Source organism: Ursus maritimus, unplaced genomic scaffold, assembly GCF_017311325.1.
Source record: "Ursus maritimus isolate PB19 unplaced genomic scaffold, ASM1731132v1 scaffold_30, whole genome shotgun sequence".
Lineage (NCBI taxonomy): Eukaryota > Metazoa > Chordata > Mammalia > Carnivora > Ursidae > Ursus > Ursus maritimus.
Window position 1 is genome coordinate 2,047,772 of NW_024425564.1, and position 10,640 is coordinate 2,058,411.

The 10,640-nt window shown below is 50.9% G+C and overlaps 1 protein-coding gene across 5 annotated transcripts in view; it reads right to left on the minus strand.

The window, feature by feature from the left end:
* RAB44 (RAB44, member RAS oncogene family) overlaps window positions 1–10,234 on the minus strand; it is a 34,049-nt gene extending 23,815 nt beyond the window's left edge. The window contains exons 1-2 of one of the 5 annotated variants that reach the window (XM_040644678.1): window positions 9,564–10,230; window positions 4,438–4,728 (exon numbers count right to left, since the gene is read on the minus strand). In XM_040644678.1, coding sequence (XP_040500612.1) covers window positions 4,438–4,644 — 207 coding nt within the window. In that variant the 5' untranslated portion in view covers window positions 4,645–4,728; window positions 9,564–10,230. Of the gene's footprint in view, window positions 1–4,437; window positions 4,729–9,563 lie in introns of all 5 variants that reach the window. The other 4 variants (XM_040644677.1, XM_040644676.1, XM_040644675.1 and 1 more) reach the window with 4 other exon arrangements.
* Between the last annotated feature and the right edge of the window lie 406 nt (window positions 10,235–10,640).

Below are 10,640 nucleotides of genomic sequence, written 5' to 3' on the forward strand. Positions count from 1 at the left end.
GAAGAGATGTTTAGGCTTTCCCAGGCTGTTTACTTAGGTAAGATGCAATTCATATAAATATTTCAGAAATTGCGTGCTGTATGGGAAGGCCCTGGAGATTTCTCAGTGTGTTTGCTCATCGATGATATACGCTTATCTTCAGGGGCAACACTGATCAAACCCTATGAAATAGGGGCGCCTGGGTGGCTCAGTCAGTTAAGCGTCTGCCTTCGGCTCAGGTCATGATCCCGGGGTCCTGGGATCGAGCCCCACGTTGGGCTCCCTGTTCAGCAGGGAGTCTGCTCCTCCCTCTCCCTCTGCCTGCCTCTCCCCCGGCTTGTGCTCTTTCTCTTTGTCAAATAAATACATAAAATCTTCAAAAAAAAAATCTATGAAATAATTATGTGCTGTAGCCCAACAGAGAACTTTACTCTCTTCCACTCTGATGTTATTAGTTAGGTAATAAATAACCGGAGCTTTTCAGTCTCATTACCAAAAATGTTCCTGCTTTCCTACCGTGGCCTGAAATCTTGGTTAAAAGCTGCAGGCCACAAAGGACAGACCCAACGCCCTGTGGGAAAGAACCGTACCAGGTTGTACAGCTCCTGATACTTCACTTGGATACAAGGTTTCCGAGCTGACGTTGGAGGACCTTCAGCCAAGCTGGCCGACTGACAATTTCTAGGACTCTTGAGTCCAGAAGCAGCCAGCTCACTCAAGATCTAGCAGAATGGGAATTAATGGCATAAAACTGAATGAATGGGAATGGAGTTGTGGTTGTTTGTCGGGAATATAATTGGTGCTATTTTTTATTCTATCTTTATGGATCTATGAGGGAGTGTTTTCCCTGTCTTCTTGAGCCCTGTCTAACCTTCAGTTTAGTGGATTACTACTTTGTAAACTGAAGTTAAACATTTTAAATGTTATCTGAGTCTCAGTGACCCCCTCTGGATTCAGAAACTGACACTTTTACTGAACCTCCTTACTTTCCATGGCGACATAGTGATTGACACAGATTCAGTAAGATTCTGTCCTCCTTTTTTGCTGGGATATAGCTGGATGAATCAGTTGTGTAACCAGAATGTCGTGTTGGAGAATGATTTTCACTTAATCAGATGTGACAAGTCTACTGTAAGGAACAGCCATGGGGCCCACGTCTGCAAAACCCTCCCGGCAACCTGGCCTGGAACCAGTTGATAAGGCCACTTCGGGGCCGGAGAGGGACCTTAGAAAAATTGGGACCTCCAGAAGAAAGGAAACTCCTTGCATTTATAGGGGCTGCAGGTGAAAGCTGGTGAAGAGAGTCGGGTTTAGTTTCCTGGCCTGAGGATAGAAATAGGGTGGCCAGCTTGACCCAGTCTGCCTCAGATGTTCCCAGTTTTACCACTGGAAGTCCCACATCCCAGGCATCGTTCCAGTACAGGTGAACTGGGGCAGGCATTCACTCTAGGGAGAAGAGCAAGTAACAGAGGTTTGAAGTCTAAGATTCTGTATGAAAACTTCCTGACGGAAGCTAAGATGGCTTCATGCTTTCGAAGTCTAGATTTACAAGCCCAGGGATGCCCACGTTTCTTTCACACCCTTGCTATGCCAGTGGAAATACGTGGGTAGAGAATAAGCTTTTTTATGTCAGGAATAAACTTGGGAGATTATTTACCATCACAGAAAATTATCTGAATAATTGGAAACTTAGAAACCGGGCCAAAAGGTAAAGAGCGTGTCCTTTCAAGCATTGTCTAGACTAGAGGAATGCACTCAGTCCATCTCATTGTTTATCTTTAATTAAAAGTCCCAGACTTGCTGAAGTTACTTATTAACTTGCAGATTTTTGCCCGGAAGAGATGAAAATAATTTTTGTCTAGTACAACAGATAACCCCAAAGATTTATGGCCTGTTGGACATCAGCCATTTTAAAAATTGAACTCAGCAATCTTATCCTAACACTCTCCTGTCAGATTGCCTTTAAATACTGTATCCTAGCTTCTCACACGCTTTTGAGCCAGTTGTAACATCTTACTGGTTCCTTCATTAATTAGTAATAATAATTAATTAGATAAGACCTTTGATAAGTGTTGATTTTATATGTACCTGATTTTATATTTACTTTTTTACCCTTTTGAAAATTATATATAGGGAAGCCTGGGTGGCTCAGTCGGTTAAGTGTCTGCCTTCAGCCCGAGTCATGATCTCTGGGTCCTGGGATCGAGTTCTGCGTTAGCCTCCTTGCTCAGGAGGGAGTCTGCTTCTTCCTCTGCCTGCCACTCCCCCTGCTTGTGCTCTCTCTCTTTGACAATAAATAAAATCTTTAAAAAATGAAAATTATATATACATATACATAAAATATGTATATTGAGGGATATATTATATATATACACACACACATATATTGAGGGAGTTGGTGAAGGCCCCTCTGAGAAAGTCATTCTTTTTTATTTATTTATTTTTAAGTAATCTCTATGCCCAACGTGGGACTTGAACTCACAACCCCTGAGATCAAGAGTCACATGTTCCACTGACTGAGCCAGTCAGGCACCCCTGAAAATTCTGTTTCAACATCAGCCATTGGTACCTTATTGTGGCCCTGAGGACCGACCGCAGGAAATGTCCATTTTGATGGGGGCCGGACAAAGTCCGGAGCATGGAGCAGTATCCGGAGGAGATAGTAGGCCCAGGGAGACCCCAACAACCCACACACACCCCTTTGCTGAGAATGAGGAAAAACCAAAGAAAATTGGTCAGTGTCGGTCTGGGCCAGAGCCCAAGACTCCTTATTGGGCCTCACAACCGGGGCTGGTCTTATGTGTCACTGACATTTCTTGTCATTGACATGGTTTGGTCTCCGGGACTCTGACTGCTCCCCGGGATAAACTTCCCTGCTCAATGGGCCTAGAACTGTATCACTTGCAAGTTCCTTCTTTGGCTTGAAGTCCTTTCCTTTGTTAAAATGCAAATGTTTCGGAAAGAGTGGAACACAAAATGCCTTATCAGCCATTTACACGTTCATATAAACAAATTCCTCACCTTTTCTGAGTGCAAATTTTATTGTATTTATTTCTTTACCTCAGAAAATATGTGTGCTTGTCATTTAACGCAGAGAACGTTTCTTTGCATACAAACACCTGGCATGTAAACTATGCTTTTTGCCTACTGATCTTCATATTTTGTTTGATTAATTAATTGGGGTTTTTTTTAGAAAGGGAGAGAGACGGGGCACCTGGGTGGCTCAGTCGTTAAGCGTCTGCCTTCGGCTCAGGGCGTGATCCCGGCGTTATGGGATCGAGCCCCACATCAGGCTCCTCTGCTGGGAGCCTGCTTCTTACTCTCCCACTCCCCCTGCTGTGTTCCCGCTCTCGCTGGCTGTCTCTCTCTCTCTCAAATAAATAAATAAATAAATAAAATCTTAAAAAAAAAATAGAAAGGGAGAGAGAATGGTGGGGGGGTGGGCAGAGAGAGGGAGAAAGAATCTTAAGCAGGCTCCATGCTCAGCACAGAGCCCAGTGTGGGGCTCAATCTCACAACCCTGAGGTCATGACCTGAGCTGAAACCAAGAGTCGGATGTTTAGCCAACTAAGCCACCCAGGTGCACCTAATTAATTAATTTTTAATTGAAGAATAGTTGACACACAATGTTACATTAGTTCCAGGTGTACGACATAGTGATTTGACAAGTCTACACGTTACGTTGTGCTCACAAGCGTGGCTACCACCGTACAACACCAGTATGATACCCTTGACTATATTCCTTGTACTGCTCCTTTCATCCCCACGACTTACTCATTCCATAACCGGAAGTCCGTATCTCCCACTTCCTTTCACCCATTTTGCCTGTCCTTCCACTCACGTCCCCTCTGGCAACCACCAGTTTGTTCTCCAAATTTATGGGTCTGTTTCTGCCTTTGGTTTGTTCATTTGTTTTGTTTTTTGATTCTGCTGCTAAGTGAAGTCACGCAGAATTGTCTTTCTCTGTCTGACTTAGTTCACATAGCATAATACCCTCTAGTTCCACCCGTGTTGTCACAAATGAGAGGATCTCGTTCTTTTTTGTGACTGAGTGATAGTCCACCGTCTGTATATGCCACATCTGCCTCATTCATTCATGTATCGATGGGCACTAGGTTGCTTCCATATCTTGGCTGCTGTAAATAACACAGCACCGAGCACAGGGCTGCATATATCTTTCTGAATTCGTGTTTTTGTTTTCTTTGGGTAAATACCCAGTAGTGGAATTACTGGATTGTATGGTAGTTCTATTTCAAGTTTTTTGAGGGACCTCCATGCTGTTTGCCACAGCGGCTGCACCAATTTCCATTCCCACCAACGGTGCATGAGAGGTCCTCTCTGAGAGCAAGTTTTGGATGGGAGAAAGGGAAAGAGCAGGCCTGCCCTGCTTTATGGGAAGCAAGTCTCAGGAGGCTACAGAAAAGGGATTCAGGGCATGAGCTAGGGACTTGGACTCACCGCCAGGTCCTCGCGGGTGACAAAGCCCCTCTCCTTGGCACCACAGTCCTGGAAGAAGCACTGCAGCTCTGCGGCCACTGGGGAGGACAAGGACTCTGGCTCTGGGGCCATGGGGGCATCCTGGCCATCGGCTGGTTCTTGCATCTGCCGCCGGCGGCTGGAGCCCAGCCTGCGGCCTTTCCGGGGCCCTCTCTGTCCACTCTCCATGCTGCTTTGGCCTGGGGACAGAGGAGTGGTGAGGTGGTACCGGCTGCTGCACACAGTCTCTCTGCTGAAAACCCTCCCGGGCGCCTGGAGAAAACACATCACAGCTGATGAAGCTGATGGACCCCAGCTGGCCTCTCGGATCTCGTGACCCTCCCCCACCTCCTGGCCTCCAGCGTGAGGCCTTTGCCCTTTCTGTTCCTTCCACCTGGAATGCTTTTCCCCCAAGCTATCCATGTGCCCTCAGCTCTTTTAGATCTTTGCTCATCAAAAGTCTTCTCTGGCCGTTATATAAAAGAGCCCCGCGCCAGATCGGTTCTGTTTTGAGTAGAGGGTGGGGACACAGGCTTGTGCAGGGTCTCGCTGTCTGAGCTGTCTCTCTTGCTACTCCTCCAGCTCATTCCCTCGCATCTCACCTTGGGGGACCTCTCCACCGTGGCCTCCTTCCTCTGTCTCACCTGACCTCCAATTTTTTCTTCTCAACACCATCTCACTGCTCCTTGGACACACACACTGGGGAATCAGTAGCCCTTGCGGCCTTGTGCCGTGTGGACCCTGCCCCACCCCCCTCCCTCCCACACCCTCACGGTCCATCNNGCCTGCTGAACCACTTCCATTCTTGGAATGTCAGATCCTCTCCCACCTTGCTCCCTTTGCCCCCACTTCCCCGACTTTCTTATCCCCCACCTAGCTGATGCCTCTTCCTCCCTCACCTTAGAGGCTGCCTCCTCCCAGAAGCTTTCCCTGCAGCCATCCCCATGCTTCAAGCAGGGTTCAGTGCCCCCCTAGGCTGTGGCCTCATGATGCTCTGGGCTCCCCCTGTGGATGTCACCGTGCACCTTGGTCCACATTGCTCCCCGCTCCTTAGCACACAGTAGGTGCTCTTGTAAGGGTTGTCCAGTTCATGAGTTGGGGTCCTCCCAACTCTCACGGGAAGTCTTAGGTCAGTCAATCAATAAGGATTCTGATGGATAAGGATGTGTCTAGGTGAGACCCCTAAGGACAGAACAATGGGAGGCTGGAGTCTGGAAGGGGACCTGTCTGGGCCTGCCCTGGGGGGGCTAAGCGTGGGGCACCTACAACTGTATGGGGCGGGAGGGGCCTGATGGGTATGCGGACAGGCAGCTTCCTGGCGGCCGCGGGACTGGAGTCAAGCCCCGAAGAAGGCAGGTAGGATTCAGAAGCATGAGCAGCGTGCACATAGGAACACGTGCAGCAGGAGGCAGCAGAACAAGAAGACCCCTCCGGGCTTTCTCCGCTGGGGTGAGAGGTCACAGACAGGCCGAGTGCGGGGATGGTGGGCTTCTTCCAGGGCTCTGGCACCACTGGCCCCGCCTCCCTTCGGGTGTGTTCTCTGGCTCAGGCTGCAGAGGACTTGAATAAAGCAATTCCTCAGCCTGCGGAGACCCCCAAACTTTAAAGTGAAGTCGAGTCTCTCTCTCGGCCAGTCTCTCTCTCTCTTTCTTCCTGTGTGTTTTCTCTCTCCATCTGTTTCTCTCCATCTCGCTGACTTGTTGTCTTCCACGTCTGTTTCCGATGCAGTTTCAAGGTCGTAGATGAAAACTGCAAAGCCAGGGGCACCTCGGTGGCTCAGTCGGTGAAGCGTCTGCCCGTGGCTCAGGTCATGATTTCAGGGTCCTGGGATCAAGCCCCGAGTCAGGCTCCCTGCTCATCAGGGACCCTGCTTCTCCCTCTGCCGCCTGCCCCCCGCTCATGCTCTCTCTCTCAAATAAATAAATAAAATCTTGAAAAGAAAAGAAACAAGAAAAGAAAACTGCAGAGCCAGATCTGAGGGGCTTGCAAAAGCCACATGTGCACACTTCGTCCTAGCCCAGTGGCTTAGGGGTCAGCTGCCGTGGGAGGATTTATACCACGTGAGCCAGCAAACGCTACAAATCAGGGCTTTTTCCCCTCAAAGAACAGTTGGCAGTACGGCATACCTTTGCCAAGAAGACGTTCTTCTGCCCAAACCGTTCCCAAGATCTACGTGCCCTTGAGTGACAAGCATTTACTGAGCACCAGCTGAATGCACAGCGGCGAGCCGTCCCGCCACGAGGCGCTGGTTCCATTAGGTGAATTAGGAAGAGGCGCACCTTCCTCCTAGCCATTTATCCCACCGTCTTGATTCACAGATGTGGAAAAGGTGGCCCAAGAGAGGAGGTGACTTCCCGTCACAGTGCTCTGGAGTCAGACAGACCTCGGCCTCCCCCAGGCCTGCCGCTTGCGAGCTGTGCGACCTTGGGCAAGTCACTTAATGTTCCCGCGTCTCAGCTTCCTTACTGGAACGTGGGGCTGATATCTACCCCACAGGGTTGCGTGAGGACGGGACCCGATGATTCAAGTTGAAATACCACCTCCCGTTCCCAGCACGGCCTGCCTCCCTTTCCGGCTTTGCTTTCTCTTAGCACTTGTCATGTTCTCGGGATAGAGTGTTTTATCCATTTAGCTTGTAAATTTTCCACCTCCTTGTATTGAAATGTGAGCTTCATGTGAGTTGAAAGTATACTCTTTTCGTTTACTGCTCTAGTCTAATGACCAAATACCTAAAACAGTGCCCTGCATACAGTTGGTGTTCAGCAAATACTTGTTGACTGTGTAATACACACGAAGCACTCACAGCTATGGCCAGCACACAGTGGCTGCTGGGTAAAGGTGGCATTGACGATAGTGGTGACGACATGGGCAGTGGGGGTGGGAGGATGAAATTCCACTGGAGCCTCCACAAAACGGAGCACCGTGCAGATACGATTTCCTCCCCCTGCACCTGTGAGGAGACCAAGGGGGCTCTGAGGTGCAGACGCCTGCCCAAGCCATGCCGCCAGCAGCGGCACCGGCACAGGACCCCCAAGACCACTTCCTGGAAAGGTCCCTCCTTGGTGGCCGAAGGCCCCTGTGTGGAGCAGGGCGGTGTGGGCCGGCTTTGCTTGTTGGTGTAAGACTTGGAAACTCGGGGCGCCCGGGGGGCTCAGTTGGTGAAGTGTCTGCCTTCGGCTCAAGTCATGATCTCAGGGTCCTGGGATCGAGCCCCCCATCAGGATCCCCACTCAGCGGGGAGTCTGCTTCTCCCTCTCCCTCTGCTCCTCCCCCTGCTTGACACTCTCCCTCTCTGTGTCAAATAAATAAATAAAATCTTAAAGAAAAATAAAAGAAAAAGACTTGGAAACTCAAGTTGCACGTGCACTTCTGGTGGAGATAACATATAGGAAGCAGCAAGATAAGATTCTCAGCACAGAAGCTTCGAGAACTGAAGCCCTGGGGGGAGGGTTTATAATGATATGGGAGCCACATCACCGAGTCTGCAGGCTCCCACAAGTAAAGGAAATTAGAATCCTGAGTACATTCCCCGCGGCCGTATCCCAGGATACGGGATGTTCTGGACATGTCTTTCAGGCCGCACCTCCACAGCCCACTTCCAAAGGTCCCCTGGCGTTTTATAAGAAAGCAGCACCTTCTGGGGCATCTGGGTGGCTCAACCGACTCTTGGTTTCGGCTCAGCTCAGGATCTTGGGGTCGTGAGATCGAGCCCCGCGGCAGGCTCTGTGCTCAGCGGGTTTGCTTGACATTCTCTCTCTCTACCCCTCCCCCCCGCCCCTCCCCTGCTTGTGTGTGTGCGCTCTCTCTCTCTCTCGAAAAGAAAGGAGGAAGGAAGGAAGGAAGGAAGGAAGGAAGAAAGGAAGGGAAGGAGGACCTTCTGGACACCTCACCAGCACCCACCCTGCCACAGCCTCAGCAGTCAGTCCTTCTTGCCCAGGAGGGCCACTCAGAGGCACCCCTGCCTGTTAGAAGCCTGGGGCGGAAAAGCAGCAGGCGCCCTACCACCAGCACTGCCTCATAGTACAAACGCTATAAGTCGGGGATGGCGAACCACCCCTTCACGGCCTTATGGCAAACCCTAAAAATAACCTGCACCCCTTTCATGGCCAAGCATGACTACCCAGAGATAGTGGGGACATCCTCAGTCACTCCTCATGTGCGTGTTCATGGGTGCTCACACACTCACACACAACACACACACACACACACACACACACACTCCCTCCTCAACCCGCTCCCACCACGGCCACTCCCCGCGGGCCTGACAGGACATTCCGCACAGCTCGTTCCGTGTACAAAGGTCCCCGCCCACTCAGAGTCACTCAAAACGACACCCCTCGGAGTCAGCCCACAGGGACACCCCTCCATCCTCTGCCACAGTCCCCTCCCTGGATCATGGCGACCTCACGCCCTTAACGGTCAGAAGCCTCTCGTGACAGGAACACACACCCACGCCCTCAGCACTCCCGCATCTCCCCACATTCCTCGCCCAAGACATCATACAAAGTTGGAAGTCAAACTTGAGAGCAAAGGGATCCTACTCCCGGCGACTGTGGGAATCCGCTCCCCCCTGTGGGATCGGGTCAGGGGAGCACGTACCACGGGCTTTGGGTCAGGCAGTGGAGAGCCACCTAAGAAAAACGGGGTAGGGGACAGCTATCCTAGGGTTTCCCCCAATTCCTTCATTCTCTCACCAAAGGGGGAGGGAACGGGGTCTGCTCCTCCCTCCACTTACGTCAATAACTGCACGTAATGGGGACGGTCACTGAACCCAAACTGTCTAAGAGGTGGCTCTGAGAGACACCCTGTGCCCTGCTCTAGTCTAGTTACCCTCTCTCTTCCCCTCACCAACTCGATACAGAAACCACGGCTCTGAGAAGCCAGGTGACTTGCCCAAGGTCACACGGCCATTTAAGGTAGGCAATCTATCCCAGTCCCCTCCCCAAGCGCCCTCATTAGACCTTGCAGGGAGCTCCAAACACTCGAGAAAAGAGGGCTCAGACCTTAGCACCCTTGTCCTAGGAGCCAGATGGGGACCCAGACTGCTCCTTCTCCCATCCTCACCCCCTCCAAAGTAAAGAAGCGTTGCAACTCCAGGTGGCTCCCACCTCTCAAAGGCTCCCAGTCGTGCACACAGTCCTGGCCTCCTGGACCTGGTGGTGAGGCAACCGCTGCCCCCAGGAGCCCACGAGCTCTGGAACTGTTAACAGTCTTGTCTCTTGCTTAATCTCCCTTTCCGTTCCCCAGCAAGCCAATCTCCTGTGTTATCTATGGGACTTCCTGTAGAAGCGAGCACTGGGTATGCTTTCATAATCTCGCCTGGTCCTCCCCAGGCCCCTCGCCCTAGCCTCTTAGAACTAGAGACTGCTGGAAATGGGAGGGAGATCCTTCTAGGCACAGGCTCTGAAGGACAAGATGGGCTGGTCCAGGTCACTCAGCTCTCAGTGGCAAAGCCAGAACTCGGACCCGAGACTGGTTGCCGGCATGATGCGATGCCTTATCCCAGCCAGAGTGTCGATGGGCACGGTTATGGCTAAAGCTGGGTGTACGGACCCTCCTGGGGTAATTGCGCACTGTGCCTTCCCTCAGGTCCTCACCCTCAGACGGTGAGGAAAATCAGGAGAGGCCTGCATCCAAATCATCTTTGAGAGAATAGTCTAAGTTAATACCAAAATATACTGTAGAGCGACAACCATCAGGAGAGTGCGGTATCCGTGCGTGAGCATACAGGCAAGAGTCAATGGCACAGAACTGACAGGCAGAGACTAAGTACATAAGGCGAATGTAATGGATGTTAAAAGCGGCATTTCACATCAGTGGATAAAAGACAGTTTCTTCAATAAATCATCTGAAGAATGAGCTAGCTATCTGCAAAAGCAAAGCTGGAGCTCTAACTTGAAAATAATTCCAGATGGGCCCAGCCAGCTCAGTCGGAGAAACGTGCAACTCTTGGTCTCAGGGCTGTGAATTTGAGCCCCTCATGGTGTGCAGCGATTGCTTAAGAATAAATAAAATCTTGAGCGCCTGGGTGGCACAGTTGGTTAAGTGTCCGACTCTTGATTTTGGCTCAGGTCATGATCTCAGGGTTGTGAGATCCAGCCTCGGGTTGGGCTCCATGCTGAGCTTGGGGGTTGCTTGGGATTCTCTCTCTCTCCCTCTGCCTCCCACCCCATTCGTGTGCACAC